This window comes from Ornithodoros turicata, chromosome 3 (assembly GCF_037126465.1).
Source record: "Ornithodoros turicata isolate Travis chromosome 3, ASM3712646v1, whole genome shotgun sequence".
Lineage (NCBI taxonomy): Eukaryota > Metazoa > Arthropoda > Arachnida > Ixodida > Argasidae > Ornithodoros > Ornithodoros turicata.
This window is the reverse complement of record NC_088203.1, coordinates 30,336,196-30,357,646: the sequence shown is the minus strand read 5'-3', so window position 1 is coordinate 30,357,646 and position 21,451 is coordinate 30,336,196. Positions and strand designations below refer to the sequence as shown.

Genomic DNA, 21,451 nt, shown 5'->3' with positions numbered 1-21,451 from the left:
AATCGAATATCCAATATTCGATTTTTCGAATATTCGACTATTCCACGAATATGAACGACACAACCCGAAAGTGGGCTTCACCTGGTGCTTCCGTGCATGAGGTGAAGCCTGCTTTACGAAATTGCCCTTGCTGCAGGATCAATACGGGTGGGACAGTGTTTAGTTTAAGCTAACGTTATCCAAAGTTAGTTTTGTAGACATCGTCTGTGGAAGGGGTGGCGCCCCTTCCACATGCAGTTTAGTGGTACCGATGAGGGACTTTGACTTCATGTCTGTGAGGTGGTTGTTAAAAAGTTAGGACTCCCGAATAATGCCTACAGTCCACGAGCAAGAAGGATGTCGTAAAGACGTCCTTTACGTCTAAAACTTCAGTAGTGCAACTTCCCAGGGCGAGTGCAAAGAAACTAAAAGGTGTTCATGGACAAAGCTGAGGCAGGATGCCAATTCGTTTGTTTAACAAATGGCCTGTGGTTGTCTGAAACAATTACAGCCTCATCCGTATAACGTGCTGCTGCCTGGCATAAAATTTTGAAATGAAGGTAACCACTCCAGTACTCCAGTAAGTGTAGGCTCACCTGGAAAGCAGGAAGCACTCTCATGTAAAATTAAAGAGTAGGGGCTTTAATCAGAAGAATTGCATGTCTCTCTTGTGACAGTTAATGCCAAAAATATTGCACTAAAGCCACGTGCTTCAAAATGGAAACTTTTAGTGCGAAAGTCACATATTGTAAATTTTGCACGAATATTCAATATTCAATTCGGTATTCGGAATTTCCGCCCCATTCGATTCGATTCGACTTAAAATATTCGAATTTGCACACCCCTAGTAAATAACGAAAACAACAAACCCTAATTATACCGCGCAGCCTCTGATCCCATTGCTAGTGCCTTTTCTTTAATTCAATCAATTGATTGATTGAAGTGTGCAACTGGGTGTTCTGAGGCTCGTGTTGTGTTTGTCCTTCTATGTTTAGTTGCCTCAGCCACTACAATGGTGTCTGATTCCATTTTCCTCAACAAATTCGGGCTGATAGGACCTTTCATGATAGAGTAGCCAACCGATTTTCCGGACTTTATGGCAACCGGAAAAAAGTCCCAATAATACGGCAGTCTGAAAACTAAATTAAACTTTTTCATCCCAGCTGTACTAAAGCAGCCTGTAATCGTGCCCTGCCGCATGAGGCACATGTGTGTGATGATATCCGCTTGCATTTGCACAAGCATCACATGTTTGTCATACCCATTTGACAGTAACGACAACACGTTCACGGTGTCCAAGGTCGACGATTGTGGGCTATCAGCGCAATCTTCTTCAGAGTGACGGCTACATGAGCACTCACCGCATAATTTACCAAATAGTCCTGGCCATATCGTTGAAAGCTGGTCAGTAGTGAGAGCATGAAAGACTGCCAAAAGTGCACGAGCACACTCACTGCCACCGCCGTGGCATCACCTGGAGGTACGGTTCTGAAGTTTTAGACCAGTTTCGCCCATGATTCCTATTACCAATCCAATCCATTCGCACAGTCCTAACTGGTGGTCTTGAAGTTTTCGTCATTATGCCGAAGGTAGTCCTACCATCGCTTGTCTGCAAGCGTTGTAGTGTAGAAAATCGGGCCTTTCGGACTTCGGTCTGACTGGAAAAATGGTTCTAAAAATGTATTAATCCTACGACAAAGGTTACCGTTCCCGCGTGGAAGTCCGAAGTATCGAACGTGTCCGAATAATTGAGATCCGAAAAATTAGTCAGCTACCGGTTAAACCCTAAAACTTACTTAGGCTCTATACTTATTTCATTGATGAATATGTTAAGGACCTCATGGGGGCTATGGTGTGTGGGTTGAATGATTCTAGGAAAGCAGAAGTATGTCAATGAGGGCACTGTAGGTACAACTGTGGCCCTTCACCTGGCCTCTGTCTCTAGCCCACAAATTACTTTTTCAGGCATTGCATGTGGCAGTATTGGACCGGTAACCTCGTGGTGGCTGACAGGATTTAACAGTGGTGATAATGTTGTCATTGGAATGAGCACGGGTACGTTTGTTTTTTCATCTTCCTGCATCGTGTGGTTCGTCACATGTGACAACGGGAGACATGTGAGAGAAGAAGTGAAGTGTGGGCCGACAGTGTAATCAAGACACGCTGCAGTTGTCGATCCAGACCCTATCTTTAAGCAGGCAGTTTCTTTGTCGAGGTGCATAACGAGGGAGGGAAGAAAACTAACGTTTAACCTAGAGTTTTTGTTGTTGCGTTTTGTGGGGCCGATCACAGCAGCTTGTGCTCCGGAAGAGCAAAATGCCTCCTGCAGATTTGGTTCTGTTTGCCTATATAACTTATGGCCTCTCCTTTCCACAAAGTAACACATCGTGACAAAGCCATATTTACAATATACAGTCAGACCTCGATATAACGAAACTCGTGGGGACCGCAATTTCTTTCGTTATATCGTACATTTCGTTCTAATTAATTGAAGGTCACAAACTGCGACATTCGCGAGGGCGTGCGCTGTATATAAGCGTCGATGACTCCCGCTACAATGCCGAAAAGTTCTTCATGGAAAATGACAACAACTACAAATACAGTGCAAAAGGGCACCTACGGCATTTTATTCTTGCGTGAAATAGCCCGTTATTCGTGTCCGTGTCGTGCCTAGAAGATGAGGTGTCACGCGCATTGTTTGTACACCGCCAATGACTCCGCAGCTTTCTCCATATTGTGTTGTGATTCAGTAAACCTTCTAACGTCTACGGCAGTGTGTCTTCCGTAAGGCCTTCCATTGCTACGACATGTTTGTCCCGAAACTTCCAATCACTCAGACTCACTCCCTCCTTTTGTAGGCACCAGATTCCTCCCGACCCTCTACCTGGCCCCGATCGCGTGTGCCATCCTTTGCCGTGGGAACAAGACGCAGCTTGTGCCCTTTGTTTTTGTGACCCTGAAGTTCGCGTTGGGGTCATAAATCTTATCTCGTTCTTTTGCTGTATCAAGGCGGCGGCCAGAAAGTATTTCAGTATTTTGTTGTAGCAGGAGTTAAAATACGCCGATCTCTATGGCCCTCTGCCGGGGAACCCAAATTATTTTGCTCTATCGTTAATTCGTGACTTTCGTGAATTGATTGACTATCGTGAATTTTGTTATATCGCATTTCTTTGTAACGAGGTTTAACTGTGCGCCATAACAAACAGCATCATATATGTATGCAACATTATACTTCTCCTTTGTTTTGCTGTAGACTGTGCCGATTACTACCTCGTGGATCCTGAACCCGCCTACCGAATATTCATGGCACAGATGATGCGACAGATTGCCCTAACTAAAATTGTTCTCGAAACCGTCAGCAACAATTTGGATTGCAGCTATGAAGCTCTGGTTGATGCAGTTGCAGTGAGTACATAAACTCCCCCTTTCTGCTTTCATCTATTTGATTCCGAAAGCTTTTGCCGAAGCACACTACAGGTGTCCTCTGTTGTAGAGCTCACCCTGCAGTCTATTGCATGACTGTGAGCAACACCACTCAAGAATGACACCATATGATACACTTAGAGAGCCAGAGGACGTGTTTGATTTGTTGATGTGAACACTGTATGATACGAACGCACATTTTATTTCTGATGGTAGTGTGTCAGTGATGCGAGCATCATCGGTGATGACTAGAGGTGAGCACGGGTCACATTGACAGTGTCCGCACCCGCGCATGCAAGATCCGCGACCCCTCTACCGACTGCGCTAGTTTGCATAGTGTGTATCTGCGTCCGCAACTACACAGATATTGCGTACATCTGCACATCCGCAGCCATTGTATTTGACAGAAAATGTTGACATGACGAAGAGCCAATGTAATAAGTAAGGGTGTGCGAATCCGAATATATTTTAAGTCGAATCGAATATCGAATCGAATGGGGGAAAAAATTCAGAATACCGAATCGAATATTGAATATTCGTGCAAAATTTTCAATATGTGACTTTCGCACTAAACGTTTCCATTTCGTAGCCCATGCCTTTAGTGTAATTTTTCTAGCATTAACTGTCACAAGAGAGACATGCAATTCTTCTGTTCAAAGCCCCTACTCTTTAATGTTACATGAGAGTGCTTCCTGCTTTTCGGGTGAGCCTACACTTACTGGCGTGGTTACCTTCATTTCAAAATTTTATGCCAGGCAGTAGCATATTATACGGATGAGGCTGTAATTGTTTCAGACAACCACAGGCCATTTGTGAAACAAACGAATTGGCATCCTGCCTCAGCTTTGTCATGAACACCTTTAGTTTCTTCGCACTTGCCCTAGGAAGTTGCACTACTGAAATTTTAGATGCAAAGGACATCTTTAAGACACCCTTCTTGTTTGTGGGCTGTAGTCATTATTCGAGAGTCCTAACTTTTTAAAGGTATCCTCACAGACATCAAATCAAAGTCCCTCGTCGGTACCGCTAAACTGCATGTGGGAGAGGCGCCGCCCCTTCCACAGACGATGTCTACAAAACTATCTTTGGATAACGTTATCTTAGCCTAAACACCGTCCCGCCTGTGCTGGTTCTGCAGCAAGGGCAATTTTGTAAAGCAGGCTTCTCCTCGTGCACGGAAGCATCAGGTGAAGCCCACTTTCGGGTTGTGTCGTTCATATTCGCGGAATATTCGAATATTCGAATATTCGAAAAATCGAATACTGGATATTCGATTCGCGAATCGAATAGTTCGAGCGTTTGATATTCGATTCGAATTCGAGAATTCGAATGTTCGCACGCCCCTAGTAATAAGTTTAATAATCTAAAGTGGCCAGCCAAGAGGAATAAGTTGAGGACGTCTCTGTGCAGTCGGCCTCAGTATTCGCTCGCCGGCACTCGCACAAGCTTTTTTGTGGCCCCGTAGAATGGCGATGTCCATGTTGATGAGTAAGGCCCGAATCTTTAGGCATTTTTCCTATAAATGCCTAAAGGTGCCTAAATGCGACCTTCTTCAGTTTGCCTGCTTTTTTTCTTGATCTCATTCGGTAATTACCTTTTTTAACCTTGCCAGGCCCTCTTTGTCCACCTCTTTGCACTTGCAGTGTATATTTACGCACAAAAATTAAGCACAGGGGTGATAATTGCGCTCCATTTTTCGTGCAACATGCTCTACACTGCCCTTGTAGCAAGGTCTGGTTTTGTCCTCAGACGACCACAGTAAACACGGTAGAAGTGTCCTGCCAGTGTGCTGTGTCGTCCAGGCACAACGATGTGTATTTTCTTTCTTTTTCTTTATTTTTTTATTCACGACTGCGGGTTGCTTTCATTCAGGAAGCAGAAGGCACTTTGGTTTTGCTTGGTACTTTGGTTAGCTAGAAGATCTTTAGATAGAAAAGGGGATCAGGACATGCAGTCTTTCTTGGCATTTCCAAACCTTCAAGGCTGGCTAGGATACTGAAAACATGATTCGTTATAGTTAGAGCCTCAAGTTTTAGGGTTTAACCCGATTCTTCCCTGAATTTGCACCCCGAATTGCAGGTTGCCTATCTAGGATGAAACCACGATTTTTACCCGTCAAATAGCCCGTGCGCCCACTGAGAGACATCTGTAGGAGCATGCGCTAACTTGTTTGGCAGAAAGTGCTGTTACATCACTGTTTGAACCAAACCAGTACTGTTAGTTTGAGTAACTGACCCTGATTTCTTCATGAATATTAGCATACTGGAAGTTTCTCCACATAATTTGTATGAATTTCGAGCACATTTATTTACCCGATTTTTATCCCAACAATTTAGAAAAAAATATTTCCTGAAAACTTCAGGCTCTAGTTATAGTGTACTTTCAGGACAGTCAGTGGCTAAAATATCAGTGTCACGTCGACAGAGGCACTAATGCTTATTTGTGGACATAATGCGGATATCTGCACGAAGTGCAGGGATGCGCGGTTTTACCCATACTTTATCTCCCTGAATTTTGGCACGTTACATTTGTATCCACAAATCATGATGTAGTTCAGATGCCCGTGCGTATGTGCAGGTATAACCGCACCTGTGCACACCTCTCGTGATGACTCGTTTACCATCACACAGGCATGTCATCAGGATGCCCATTCTGCTAAATACTAAGATAACCTGTTTACTATGTTGCCCATCTTCCACAGACGTTGTATTGTAAGGAGCGGCTAGAAAACAGGTGAACTAGTGATATCTGATCTCCGTAACGTACCCTGAAACTGGGGTAGAAACACCCAAACAGAAGTCTCAAACACAGCTGAAATTAATGATGCAAGAAGGAAGTCACTGAAAACGTTAGACAGCCGAAGGACAACACACATCTCCTGGATTACCGGTCCAGGGCTCTTACCAATTGAGCTAAGCTACTGGACCGGTAATCCAGAAGATGTGGGTTGGGGTCCTACAGCTGGCTAACCTTTTCAGTGACTTCCTTCTTTCATCATTAATTTCTTAGGCACTTGAGGCTTTGCATGTATTTGTCCTTTCTATGTGTCCCAGCCTCAGAACATCAATTGCCATCACAGCTGAAAGTTTTTTTTTTTTTGCCTATGCAAGTACATGTATATACATCAAGGGAGAAAGGAAAGTTGAAGCTGTTTCTTTCCCCTTCTTGTTCCCCCTTTCCCCCTAGATGAATATATTTGTGTGGATTGAAAAATAAACCTTCAGCTGTGTTTGAGACTCGTTTGTGTGTTTCTGCCCCAGTCCCAGGGTTCATTATAGAGATCACATTTTATTGACTCTTTTTTTTTTTTACTCATTATTTGGCGTGCAATAATTTGCGAAAGCTTTACTTTGGCAAGCGTGATGCATTTAGCCACCAACGTCCAAGAGTGACGGCTTGCTTCTTAGTTGGCGCATTTAGTGTAATCATTACTTCTATAGGATTTGCCATTTACCTCTGTCACCACCTTGTTTATATGTAGCCTCACACCATTTTGCTTTAGAGTCACAAGCCATCGAATGGTGAAAAGCCCTACGTGGAGAACGAGCTGCTTCAACATGCTCGCTTTATACTGGGTCATGCGTGCAGCTATGACTCCGCTCGTGCCAGCTGGGAGAAAGTCTCTGTCTCTTCAGCGCCTTGCATGCAGAAGCTCGTCAACCTGTGCCGCATAAAGCTGAGAAAGTGAGTGCCCTACTGTGACCTTGTTTCTTTTTGTGACATTGAAGTGGTTGAGGCAATTGAATATAGAGGGACAAACACAACGCACGCCACTCATGGCCTTGGCAGAAACTTTGCAGAAACAAAGGACACGAGTGACTTGAACCAGCTATCCCTTCTTCTTCTCTTCTGTCTTCTACCAGTCTTCTCTCCTTCACAACGCAAGCCACATGCACCCGGTTGCGTGCTTCTTTTTTCTTTTGCTTTGCACGTGACCCAGTGTGATTTCTACGGGCTAAATTTGGGAGAATTTTGGTTCTAATGTGTGCCGCACTGTGGTGAGTCGAATGGGATTTGATAAAACTCGGCCTAGTTGATTACATTCTCTGTGTGCATGGTCAGAGCCGTAAGAGAACACCTTTGACCGAGCGACACTCCTTAGAATACTCGAAGCCTTATTTTTTCGGGTTTTATTTTTCAGCAAACTTGGGGGGTAAATATCGGGTTATATTTTGCTTCGATAATTCGGGTGTAATCGGGTTGATCTGAACCTGATTCAGCCCAATTCTTGTTGAATCGGATAGAATCGGGTGTAAGCCTTCGGTTTACTCGACATAATACACACCAGTAGACACAGAGTCCATGCATGTAAGCGGCAGCAAGGTTTCCGTTTTGACAGTTTGTACGAGCATAATTATGCACTTAAAACACAGGGGTGGCATCCAATGTATTGCTCCGTATACAAACGCATGCTGGGCGAACGCAATGCATCCTGGACAGGTCCTGGTCGCACGTCGCAGTAAACGTCAAGGCACACGTGACCTTAAAGATGGCGGCGCCCGTGATTGGCGGCCAAACCGTTTGTAAACAATGCGGTTGTAGTTTCTACGTGACGTTTTGGGGGTCTTCCGATCACTGTAATTATTTTTATCCAATAATCTCATTGTAAAATGCGTAGTTTTGCACATAAGGCCTCGTACTGTTGATGACTTCCAAAGATGTAATGACGACCGCGCGTTAAGACCCCCTGAGCCGATGCCATGTACTTAAACTAAGGAGCATGGGCTACCAAGATACGGAAGAAGCACCGCGTAGTTTACGCTGGCAAAATACGTTAATCTCTCGGCTTAATGACGACGGAAAGATGTCTGTAAGTGGCAAAATGACATGTAAACAAAGTCACATCGCCTCAAAATGACGTTTTCTATGACTTGCGACCTGGACAAGATGGCAGTTTTGCCAAAAGCACTGGGCGTAATTGAGTATAACCCTAAAAAGTGAGGCTCTTAGAATACTCTGGTGGAGGATGTGCGAAACATAATAGCTTTCTGCTACTACACGAATGTGAGCACTCAACAACATGTCCTTTCGTACTCTTTTAATCATGGGGAATATCCTGACGCTCAGCCAGAGCAACGCCTCCTGTATCTTTATGCCTGTCAGCAGGCTCCGCGATCCCCCGCGTAGGTATGTTTGCATTAGTATAGGGGGCCTCCGCCAGGTCTTGCACAACATTATGATCTGGTTCCCTTCTTGCATATTGTCCCACTGTTACACCAACGATGCTCAACGCAGAACTGAGCTCACAGAGCTAGTTGAGCTCGGTTCCAGTTTCCGAACGTTGCACCAAATCCGCTCAACACTAGCGCCGCCCCCAAACTCGTGTGAAACCTCCACTCAGCGGAACCGTCCCTTCGGTGGCTTAGGACACGGAACCAATGTTATGCCGACAGCCTTTTCGTCGGTTGTATTTGTTGAAATAAGTCGTGTGGAGACGGCAACAAATGGTTTTAAGTCACTACTAGTAGGAAGGATAGTGTCGACGGTTCTGCGCATAGTGTTGCGTCTGACAAGAAGGATGGGCGTACAGTCGCAGTTTCAAGATCTTGTAACAGCTTTGCGTAAGCGGCCATGTTGACTGCTGTGAGGTGCCTGTGTGTATGCTCCCAAGTTTACAGAACGTGTGCTGGCTACAGCACACGTTCACACAGTTCACACGTAAGCACAGCGAAATAATGTCACACAGTTGGGTACGACTTAAAAGGACATGAAGGCACAACTGGAGGAGCATTCAGCTATCTGATTTCTACGTAATTATTCGTTCGCTTCGTTCGTGTTTGCCGAAGTCGAAGATAGCCACTGTGGAAGCAGCCTTACTTCTTGCTTTTCTTTATTATCACCCGCGATTCTGCATTATGTACCCTTTCGAAAGTTGTGTTTTATGTGATGCCATTCCCCTTGCCTGCGAAAAAGTTTAGCTGCACAAGTGAAGATTGTTCCGGTAAATAAATAATAAAATTGTTCCGGACAGAAGCAGCGTGCCCACTCGAAGTGCAAGCTATGATGTCCTCTGCTGTCATTGTGTGTCACAGCTTTGCTGGAACATCTGTAACGCAGCAATGTTACCAACGTTAGCGTTTCTGATGCTTGTGCTACTGCAAGGTTTCGCACAGTTTGGCTGTTTGTGGGAGGGAACACTACGAAGGGAACACGCTGGAAATGGCACCAGCTTTCAGTTGTTGAACTTCAGTCCCTCTTTATAAAGTGAGGACAAGTGTTTGCCGGAGACAGTGGAGTAATTGGACATGGTATTTGGGACCCATATATCTCTCGGTATGACCTGTATTTGCTTGTTCACCTTTTCCTGAGTTGTCTGATTCCACTGGTTCCTTAGCCCTTCATTCAGCAGTATCTCGTGGAGTGACATTTCATCATATTTCTTGCCGTTCGTCCTGGGAAGAAACTATGTCTTTGGCAAGGTCATTGCGACAGCTGCCTATAGGAATCTGGTAATGCAACGGCATGTAATGTAATGCCAAATGAGGTTAGGTCAATTGAACCTCTGTATACAATAAGCGGATAAGTCGACTTATCCCCTTTTTACTATTTTTGCTGTAATGACATCTACATACCAGTACGTACCTGCCAGAGAAAATTTAGGACGGTATTGCAATTTATTGTCTCGCTACGGGAGGATAAGAAACGGGAAATGCATGTGTGTCAATGGGATGTACAATCAGATCAGGCCCCTTTTCTCGGTTTGGGATTTTTCGACTTATCCTCTTATTGCATACAGAGGTTCAATTTTAGTAACCTACGAAGGCTGAGAAATGCAAAGTAATCAGGACTTCAGTAATCGCCCAGTTGAATGATCTTGGTTAAGTGATTTAAATTGTGTAGCGCAGTTAAAGAGAATTATTCACTTGAAAAGTCAGTCCACTGTACAGTTGATCATGATCGACATTTTTGTTCCATGTATCTCCACTCGTTCAGTGGCCAGTCAAACTCTGAGCTGCAGAGTTACATTAGACCAGGGCCATCACCTGCAACCTGCACACCGATAGTTCATGAAGTCTTTGACATGATGTTTAGCCCAGAGATGCACCAAAATCTACTGGACTCTCCCAAGGAAATGGATAACAACAAGGTGAATTAATACGTTCATGTATTGAAGGGTTTGAGCAGCCCAGTAAATTTGGAAATATTTTTTTTTTGGACTTCAGGGGAGTGAGCGCTTCTGGCTCTTGCTGGATCTCACAAAGGAGCTATACTAAATTTCAGTCCTGTTCATTTTTTTTTTCTGGGGAGGGAGGGGGGGGGGGGGGGGGGTTATTGAGGAAATGGCTCTAGTTGGAGATTTTGAAGGTGAACGGTATTGCCCATAGAAATACATGTAGCGCAGAAACTGAAACTCTTGTTGGCTCATTTGATAAGGACGAACTGATAAAAAAGATGTACTTGTTTTTCATAATTCAAATTAAACCAACAAAAAACGAATATTGTGTGAAGTTTCGCCAGGAACAGGCACAGAAACAGTGGTGTGAGAACCCTGCGGGCTTCATTTTATATCACTATTTTCATGGAAAAGGAAGTTAAATTTTAATAAACGTCCCTGAAACTTTCCAAAAGTGCCTGAATGTATCATTGCTCCCTTTGGATTTTACATTTGTGCTTCTGTTGGATCATTCTCTTGAATACTGACCAGTATGTATATGTAGCACTTTGCTTTGTGCTTCTGATTGTTTTGGTATCGGTCAAGCCATTCTCGACTTTAGCGGTACATATTGGATTACTCACTTTTTTGTGTATACGCTTCAAATTACATTTGCAGGAGCTATGCCCAGATAACGTCTCGGTCGGGACAGACGACAGTGTTAATTTGAGCGTTTGGGCTCGAGGTGAAAGGGTAGGTACCTCTTTTTGCTGGACTGATTAGATTTCATAATGATGACCAGGGATCCTAGGATTCCGTGTTCACGGAAAACCGCGGATTTCAACGTTGGTCGCGGAGAAACGTGGATTTCGATACTTCTCACGGAAAAATATGTGTTTATCACTTGTACATAGCATGTAAATAATGAGTAGTTGCAAAACTCATTCTGTGAACGGTTCTAGAACCGTGAGTTTTAGGCCGAGCAGTGAGGCCAGGTACAGATAACGACGACTTTGATACTCTGAAATGTACGCAACACCGAAGAATATGGGTGGGAATGGGTGGTCTGCAAACTGGTACCCCAAACAAATAAACCTCAGCACCGAAATAGTCCATTGGATAATTGTTTTGAAGGCCCTGGCTCAACGTACTCCCACGCTCTCCCAGATTGCAATAACGTTGCTGCAAGTTTAGGTCTCGTCTGCTGATGTAGAACGGAGCTTCAGCAAGCTGTTAAGTTTGTCCCGACCTCAACGCCAGTTCCTAAGCCAGGAGAATGTTGCCGGGATGCTCCAGATATATTTTAATGCAGCTGCTTAATCTTTTTGTTGAATGCTTTGAGATATTTTGCTGCCAACATGTTTGTGCTGTGTGTGTGTTTGTATGTTATTGAATGTACTGACGCAAGTAGCGGTATACACGAGCTGGGCTAGAAAAATTAAGCATATTTAATATTACAATCCTCTATAGCAATTCTGTGTTACGGCTTATGCGTAGATTTGCGACCTTGTCATATGGGCCTGGGACAGACCGCAAGTTATGAAAGTGCTTATCGTTGACACGGAAAAAATGTGGAATTTCCAAATTTTAGCGCGGAATTTGCTGGTTTTTTTCTGCCACGGAAGACTAGGATCCTTGATGACTAATTGCACCAGGCTATTTACTATTTTAAAATCATTGAATTGCAGTATTGTATGTATAGCTAAGTGGTTCACCATGTCAGTATGTGAGCAGAAGATTAAATTGTTTTTCTGGGAAAAGCTGTGACATTTGTGTTTGCCTCAACATTCTTCAATGCATTTCTTTCTCAAAATGTTGCTAGAACAGCAAAAATTGGTAAAATGCACGCACTGTTTATGCTGTCTAACAGATTATTTACATTTGGCACACCTTATCCTTAGCCTTGTCAGTTGTTGGTAACGTAAGCGTGCAGGTTGTTCACGTCGTGCTGATTTCCAAACCTTTTACCCACTCCCTCTTATTTCTCGATTTCAGTGTGTCTTGTGTCGTTCCGTTCTGTTACCTTATTTTGTATTCTGCCACCTCTCCCGTATGTAAAAACCACCATCAAACTTCAACCTTTTTGAAACTAAAATATTCTTGAGAAATGGAATTGTAACGCAAGTTTTGTTAACCATGCTGCAAAAGCGAAAGAGAATGATTTGTTGTTTCTTCGGCTTATCTGCTTATTTGCTCTTGCATTTCAGATAATGCACGGCGACTATGTCTTAATAGAACACTTTGAATCTTCAAGGGTGGGACGTGTAGTACGCTTTTTTACCGAGAGTTCTGTGCTAATGGCACACCTGCAATGGTTTTGGTAAGTTGTGTCTTACTCATCTGTCTGTGAAATAGTTCCATTACACCGCAGATTTGGAAGGTCGCTGTGCACTTAAGAAGAGGTGTTGGAAGGGACGTCTGTGAACATTTGTTCATTCCTGTAACCCTTTAATCACCTAACCTAACCTGCAAACACTTCCTGCAGATCTGCTCATGAGATGTTCGTTGTGTGCACAGTCATTTTTAGCTCTCAAATCATTAATTGAGCATGTGTGGTCGATCAGGATACATTCCAGATTTTGATGCTACCCATAAAGAAAAGCCATAGGGAGTAAGGTCAGGCGATGCCAGAGGCTGTACTAAGTTTGTACCGATGAGATGTTCCCAAAAATCCCATTCCTAAGTTCTATAGAGTTGTAGGGTGCTGCTGTATGTTTCTCTTTGACAGTCTGGGGTTCCCCTTCCTCCCTTCCACTGTGCCCCAATAGGTGGCACACTGAGTCCAGTGAGAGCAGAGCCGTGTATTAAAGGAGCTCAGAAAGCCACCAGGAGGATTTTCTGTTTCTGATACATTATCAGGGTGTCTACCAATCTGTAAAACCTGGAAAACGGAATTGTCGGGGAATTTCGATGTGACTGGAGAAGTCAGGGGATTGTCAGGGAATTTGCAAAAAAAGGCAGCTGACGTCTGGGAAAATCGCAGACAAGTGCCGCCACGATGCGCAGTGAGTCACATGTGTTGATGACTGGTTGAGTGGCCCTGCCCCAGCAACGTTGCCGCGAGTAGCAGTTGGCCAATACGACAAGCTCAGAGGCAGAAAAGTAGGGCAGTTTTACTAATTTCTCAATAAATTATCTGTTTTATGAAGGTAGATGGGTAGAAATCCAGCGGACCGGTAGGGAAGTAAGAAGGAGTTGCCTCAGGACAAGAGACGCCGATATTTCAAACGGAGACTGTTCTTCTTCTGGGCGAGAAGAAGAACAGTCTCTGTTCGAAATATCGGCGGCTCTTGTCCTGAGGCAACTCCCTTCTTCCTGTTTTATGAAGGATCAGTATCAAAACATAGCAGCAAGTACCAAGTTCCCTTTTGTTTTGGTCAGGGAATTCGCTTGAAATAGTCAATGAAAACTTGGAAAAGTCAGGGGATTTGAAGGCTACACCTGATTATGAAAGGACTTTACTTGACAACCAACACACAAACATTTTTCTGTATGCAATATTTTACTTAGGAAAAATGCACCCGAACATTATGCCTGCATTACCGCTCAACTTTCTCTGCATGGTGAAACGAGAAGGAAGAGGAGGAAAAAAGTCACTGGCATTGTCATTATGGTTACAAGAGTAACTGCACTCTAATCAGGGCTCGCGCTTTCCACATTTTCTTTTTGAGTTCTCTCCCAGTCTCCCCTGTGTAGCAGACGACGTTTCTCCAAACCATTTAGTGGGCTGTACTGTCATGACGTCACAGCGACTCAGGCGGCTAGTTGCGGGCATTGCTGCCATTATGCACGATCGTCAGTTTTAAGGTCAAATGCTGCAGTATTTGTGCATCAGTCAAATGAATCACTTCGCATGGTGTATTTTTGGTCAGGTTAATGGTCCTGGTTAGATAGATAGGTCTGGTAGATGATAGATAGGTCTGGTTAGATAAAGGCAGTGACTGAAGCGCTTTCCGTGCTATAAAGGGAGTCTGACCTAGAGCCCTGCACGGGCCGACTTTTCCGGGCACATCGAAAAATGGCCCGGCCCGACCCGGGCCCGGACCTTCATATTTTTATGCGGCCAGGCCCGGCCCGGCCCGGTGACCCAGTGACTAGAGCCCGGCCGGCCCGGCGTCTAAGCAAATAGAGCCCGGCCCGGCCCGGCCTGGTGACCCGGCGAGTAGATCCCGGCCTAGTATTTCCAGCCGCGACGTACGCATTTCTGGCGATTATCAAACAAATTTATAAGTAAACTTATAAGGAGAGAAGACAAACATACAAGTGATGGCGGTTTAACACCGTAACCGCACAAGAGCAAATTAAATCCAGAACGCACGCGAGCATGGACGTTATCGTTACACTGTCAAGATTTTGCGGAGGTAGAGCATGCTATCGACAAGCTGCTTCTCACAGTCCCTACCCCTCTCACCAAGCTTTGCCAAAGTGATTGTGAAATATGTGAGGAGTGAGGAGCAACGTAAAGTGACTTAGAGAATGCTCTAGAGGGTCGAATCATATGAATAATGCAGTATCCTTTGCTTGTCTTTGCAAAATATGCACAGGAATTATGCAAGCGCATGATGATATGAACTAATGCATCTCCATTGTGTGGAATTCAGGCCGGGCCTGACTCTCGGGAACATTTGCCAGCCCGGCCCGCGCTGCTGGCGTATTTTGTCGACCCAGGCTCGGCCCGGCCCGGAGCACACAGCCAATAACAAGCCCGGCCCGGCCCGCGGGCCGGGTCGGGGGCCTGTGCCCGTGCAGGGCTCTAGTCTGACCATTGTGAGGAGTCCACAAAAAGGCTCGACCTGTCATTCACAGTTGCATGCCCTTCACAGGTTTCTTTTTTACCAGGGGGGTCGCCACGACACTTGACTGCCACCTAAAATGGTGATGAAAACAAACACGGTAAAGCGGGAATTTCGTGACAAGCATTTTTTACAGACTACTTTGATTTTACGCTTTTCACTTTTATGTTTTTTACTCTTTTATATTTCAACTGATTATCTGCTATCGATATGTAACCAAAATTAATATGTTTCGTCGTCGTTGTTAGACATAGCGAACACGGCGATGACAACGAAATAATTAGAAAAACATCATTGTGCTGTACAGTTTTAAAGTTAATTATGCAATCTTATGGATATAAAAATTTTTTTCCTTTTTTTTATCCCAACTAATCGTGTTGTCTAATACAAAAAAATCATACAGATGACATGATGTGTACCAGCAGGTGGTTCTGCTGGCAGTGGAACAACAACGGATGGCAGACGACAAGTCCCGATGTGCCTTGCGTCAAATTGGCACAAAAATCCTCTAGTTTTGCAACTTGTTACAAGTATCAATTTCAATCTTATCTGATCCGTTTAACCACCCGAAATGGTGCCGCACATGGATGGGCATGGATGGGGGCACAGGTAGTATTAAGGATCCGATGATTGATAATGATAAATATTGATAAATATTTAAAGACATCATTGGTCAGAGAGCTCAAAAAGTGGAAGGAGCTTCAGATATGGGCGTGACCCATTAATGACCTTCGTAATATATACTTCTCTGAATGAATGTTCCCCCTGTCCCTCCCTCCTTCCTGCTGTCCTCTCTCCATCTGTCCACATCTGTACGCCGCTCATAGCCACAGTTCCTTCGCGGCGCTAACATGCAATAAAAAAAAAACTTCTCTGAATGAGAGGACTTGTGTACAGGGGAAGACCATTTGCATTTCTCTTTTGTCTGGAGGCATTTTGATGAATGTGTTCTTTGTTTGGGTTTCATTCATCAAAAGATTGGCCTTGCCTTCATCTCGTGTATCTTGAATGCATTCATTTGAGGAATTGTACAGAGGACAGTTTTGAAAAGGAGTCGCTAAACAGCTTCTCGAACATTCTCCAAGTAATTGTCATGCTGCATAACAGGACATGGTTTGTGGTATCTAAATATGTACGTCATTCCTTTAGTTTTAGTGACTTTAGTTACTGAGAAACAACAAAAAGCATGCTCCATGTAACACTATCATTCTTTATTGAAGAGCAGCTACGTCATGCATCTCACATGTGTAGCAGCGCTGCATTCCAGGTACTGTAGATCGGTGGCGTTTCGGACCTCTAGTCAGCGATATGCCCTGTTCAGACAAGCTGCAGCGGGTGGATGGATCAATTGTAGGAAGACTGGAGTGACCACATACACGCTTGCTGGGTGATCCAGGCTTACAAGGAACTGGAATCACAAGACGCCTACATCGGCGTGGGATTCATACATGAAGGCTGGACTACTGTCTCCAGTTGCAGCGGCAAACTGAACACTTTGTGAGGCAATGCAGTCTAATAGCATAAGAAACCCCGTGCACATAAGTTGCCTCAGCGTCCTGGGTAAAATTTCATACATACTTCATTCTTGTATTTTTCTGTTGTTGGTTCGAATATTTCGTGGGATTTTAAATTCGCGAAAAAAAGGGCATTCGCGAATTCTGCGAAAAATAGGTCCCCGCAAAAATTACTATACTTATGCAGTATGTATTTACACCAATGAATTACATCCTTTTGCGCTTCACTACAACCAGCCGCGCCAAAATATGTAAACTGAAACCAATTAATTACAGCAACAAATCACTGGCTTCGGTGGCAGATTTTCTCTAAAAGGTGTCCACTGAAGGTCCCAAAAGGGGTAGTACCTATTTTAATGCCAATAGTTTCAGAAAGTGAGGCAAATACAGAACACCTTCCCAATTAAGACTTCCCAAGACAGCAAGTTCACACCGTACGACAAGCCCATAATGTTCCATTTCACGAGCGCACTATATTTTCTTGTCTGTATTGCTCCCTGAGGTCACTCCAGTCTTCCTACAATTGATCCATCCACCCGCTGCAGTTTGTCTGAACAGGGCATATCGCTGACTAGCGGTCCGAAACGCCACCGATCTACAGTACCTGGAATGCAGCGCTGCTACACATGTGAGACGCATGACATAGCTGCTCTTCAATAAAGAATGATAGTGTTACATGGAGCATGCTTTTTGTTGTTTCTCAGTAACTAAAGTCACTAAAACTAAAGGAATGACGTACATATTTAGATACCACAAACCATGTCCTGTTATGCAGCATGACAATTACTTGGAGAATGTTCGAGAAGCTGTTTAGCGGCTCCTTTTCAAAACTGTTCTCTGTACAATTCCTCAAATGAATGCATTCAAGATACACGAGATGAAGGCAAGGCCAATCTTTTGATGAATGAAACCCAAACAAAGAACACATTCATCAAAATGCCTCCAGACAAAAGAGAAATGCAAATGGTCTTCCCCTGTACACAAGTCCTCTCATTCAGAGAAGTTTTTTTTTATTGCGTGTTAGCGCCGCGAAGCAACTGTGGCTATGAGCGGCGTACAGATGTGGACAGATGGAGAGAGGACAGCAGGAAGGAGGGAGGGACAGGGGGAACATTCATTCAGAGAAGTATATATTACAAAGGTCATTAATGGGTCACGCCTATATCTGAAGCTCCTTCCACTTTTTGAGCTCTCTGACCAATGATGTCTTTAAATATTTATCAATATTTATCATTATCAATCATCGGATCCTTAATACTACCTGTGCCCCCATCCATGCCCATCCATGTGCGGCACCATTTCGGGTGGTTAAACGGATCAGATAAGATTGAAATTGATACTTGTAAATGGTGCAAAACAAGAGGAATTTTGTGCCAATTTGACGCAAGGCACATCGGGACTTGTCGTCTGCCATCCGTTGTTGTTCCACTGCCAGCAGAACCACCTGCTGGTACACATCATGTCATCTGTATGACTTTTTGTATTAGACAACACGATTAGTTGGGATAAAAAAAAGGAAAAAAATTTTTATATTCATAAGATTGCATAATTAACTTTAAAACTGTACAGCACAATGATGTTTTTCTAATTATTTCGTTGTCATCGCCGTGTTCGCTATGTCTAACAACGACGACGAAACATATTAATTTTGGTTACATATCGGTAGCAGATAATCAGTTGAAATATAAAAGAGTAAAAAACATAAAAGTGAAAAGCGTAAAATCAAAGTAGTCTGTAAAAAATGCTTGTCACGAAATTCCCGCTTTACCGTGTTTGTTTTCATCACCATTTTAGGTGGCAGTCAAGTGTCGTGGCGACCCCCCTGGTAAAAAAGAAACCTGTGAAGGGCACGCAACTGTGAATGACAGGTCGAGCCTTTTTGTGGACTCCTCACAATGGTCAGACTAGAGCCCTGCACGGGCACAGGCTCTGGCATTAAAATAGGTACTACCCCTTTTGGGACCTTCAGTGGACACCTTTTAGAGAAAATCTGCCACCGAAGCCAGTGATTTGTTGCTGTAATTAATTGGTTTCAGTTTACATATTTTGGCGCGGCTGGTTGTAGTGAAGCGCAAAAGGATGTAATTCATTGGTGTAAATACATACTGCATAAGTATAGTAATTTTTACGGGGACCTATTTTTCGCAGAATTCGCGAATGCCTTTTTTTTCGCGAATTTAAAATCCCGCGAAATATTCGAACCAACAACAGAAAAATACAAGAATGAAGTATGTATGAAATTTTACCCAGGACGCTGAGGCAACTTATGTGCACGGGGTTTCTTATGCTATTAGACTGCATTGCCTCACAAAGTGTTCAGTTTGCCGCTGCAACTGGAGACAGTAGTCCAGCCTTCACGTACGAATCCCACGCCGATGTAGGCGTCTTGTGATTCCAGTTCCTTGTAAGCCTGGATCACCCAGCAAGCGTGTATGCACTCTGCCACGCGGATCGGCCTTTGTAAAAGTCGCTGCATCACTATCGAGTGCCAGTCGCACCTGCTCGATGCGATGACACGAATGACGGGAGACAGGGCAATTCGGTAATGACAAATGACACAGATACAAGGCGAGTAGGACCCCCTAATCGCAGCCCTTTCATTCTGAAGTGCTCAAAAGGAAGACAAATTGAACGAGTTACCCGGTTTTGAAACTTTTTATCAGCTTCTTTCAGGAAGTTCAAAATGGAGGGCCCCAAAGATGCGGGGTTGACGCACCGCGGTACCGCATATTTAAGGTTCCGTGAATAATTGCCTAATCTTGGCCCCTCACAAATTCGCGCGAATTATTGAGCCCGCGAATTTAACCACTTATACAGTAATTCATTGGGGGATAAGGAAGTGGAAGAGCGTCCTTTTGCGCTTTACTGCGACCAGCCGCGACAAAAATATGTAAACCAAAACCAATTAATTACTGCAACAAATGACCGGCTTCGGTGGCCGATTTTTCCCTAAAGGTGTCCACTGAAGGTCCGAAAAGGTGTAGCGCATTTTTTCTGCCACCTTTACAGCTATGACAATACTTCGCTGTCACGTGTGCTTGTATGTCGTGTTTTTAAATTAACCCTAGCTTCATCACGCTGTGCTAATTTTTGTGTCTATTTTTGTTTTCTTCATGGGACAGTTTTCCAAAGGAGACAGTTCTTGGAGAGATAGGAAATCCCCATGAACTGTTCATGATTCCAGACTGTGGTGACGTCAAAGTTGAGAAAATACTGCAGAAAATGAAGGTGAGTTGCCTGGTCTCCTTCTTGCCCTCTGTGGTTATTGCACTGTAGAATCATATTCACAGCAAAGCTGTTAAGGGAGGTGAACACAGTTTTTTTGTAACCGGGCAGTTTTTGAATCTGTTGAAGAAGTTGAGCTGGCTGGAATCTGGGTCATGTTACATCCTATAGAACCACAAAAATGCATCTGCAGTTGCTGACCAAATTTTTAGACTTCTAGGAGCCATGAAATCAATTTGAGTTATTGGGCAGTCTGAAGTCTTAGTGAATTACTCAAGTCCACTTCATTTAAGAAAAAATTCACTAACATTCAAAGTGACTTGAAAAGAGAATTCGTGTAGTCTGCTTTGCTGCACAAATGGGCAACAATTTAGCAACTTTCAGCAAATTTCAGCATCAGTGTAGTCACCACAGCAAGGATTGCCGCTGTGAACAGGGGTGCTTCAACACATCCTCGTTGCTGCCATAATTTTTACCAGAGTGTCGAACCGACACGTTTTTCGGTTTGTTTAGGGTTCGGGTTCGGCCATAAAGGCTGTAGTTCCCATATATCGGTTCGATTAATTGGTTCAGAGGCTGTAGACCGGTTCAGAACTGGTTCAAGGTTCTAATATGCTACAAAATTATAGGTAGCCACTAAAAATGATACAAGATCTCTTAGTAACATTTTTTATGCATTTATTTCTGTTTTTCGACCAACAGGATCCCCTTTGATTTCTTCCCCGAGCAACATGCCACCAATCTAGGCAGGCCGACTGCTAGAATCCCCACATCACACAACACCACACACCATCACGAACTGAACTGGTATTCCGAGCCGGTAACCAGCTATTTTTTTGTCGATTAGGCTCTGGTTCAGCTCCAAGGCGGCGTTAGTAATTACGGTTCAGTTCCGACTCAGTTCCAGCTAAAAGTTACGGTTAATTCCAGTTTTCGGTTCTGATTCAGTTCGACGCTCTGATTTTTACCTTTTGTTCCGCGTTGTCGGTGCCAAAGACAACGTTGATGCTAACACTGCTAAAGCATCAAAATGGCGACATCATGTTAGCCTCAATCATCAGTGAGTTTGCAGGCGTGAAGATCCAGTGAAGAATACAGGTGGTGGCAATGCTATTTCGAATGTACAAAATTAACGTGTAGCGCATACCCCATCCCCTGGCCCGCTGCGGGCAACCTCCCGGATTTTGAGTTCCGTCAGGTTGCTGGCTTTGCATAGATTATATGTCAAAACATAGCAGTGGGAAATAAAATAAAATAAAAGAAAAACCAAACAACTTTACATCATGTTTATGTTGAAATGCATGTGCTGGTTATTACTGCGACATATCTACTACACTAAGCGCAACACTTTAATGCACAAGCACGTTTGGTATCCAGCTCCTGTTTGCTTGATGTGTACTGTTGGACTAACGTCTACTTCTGAT

General features: G+C 43.9%; 1 protein-coding gene across 1 annotated transcript in view; it reads left to right on the top strand.

Moving 5' to 3' along the window:
• Positions 1 to 21,451, top strand: part of LOC135388364 (DNA (cytosine-5)-methyltransferase 1-like) — a 101,956-nt gene that overhangs the window by 31,849 nt on the left and 48,656 nt on the right. The window contains exons 12-18 of the mRNA XM_064617883.1: positions 1,945 to 2,034; positions 3,233 to 3,384; positions 6,905 to 7,086; positions 10,336 to 10,489; positions 11,174 to 11,248; positions 12,703 to 12,815; positions 19,925 to 20,030. Of these exons, the coding sequence (XP_064473953.1) occupies positions 1,945 to 2,034; positions 3,233 to 3,384; positions 6,905 to 7,086; positions 10,336 to 10,489; positions 11,174 to 11,248; positions 12,703 to 12,815; positions 19,925 to 20,030 (872 nt within the window). The remainder of the gene's footprint in view (positions 1 to 1,944; positions 2,035 to 3,232; positions 3,385 to 6,904; positions 7,087 to 10,335; positions 10,490 to 11,173; positions 11,249 to 12,702; positions 12,816 to 19,924; positions 20,031 to 21,451) is intronic.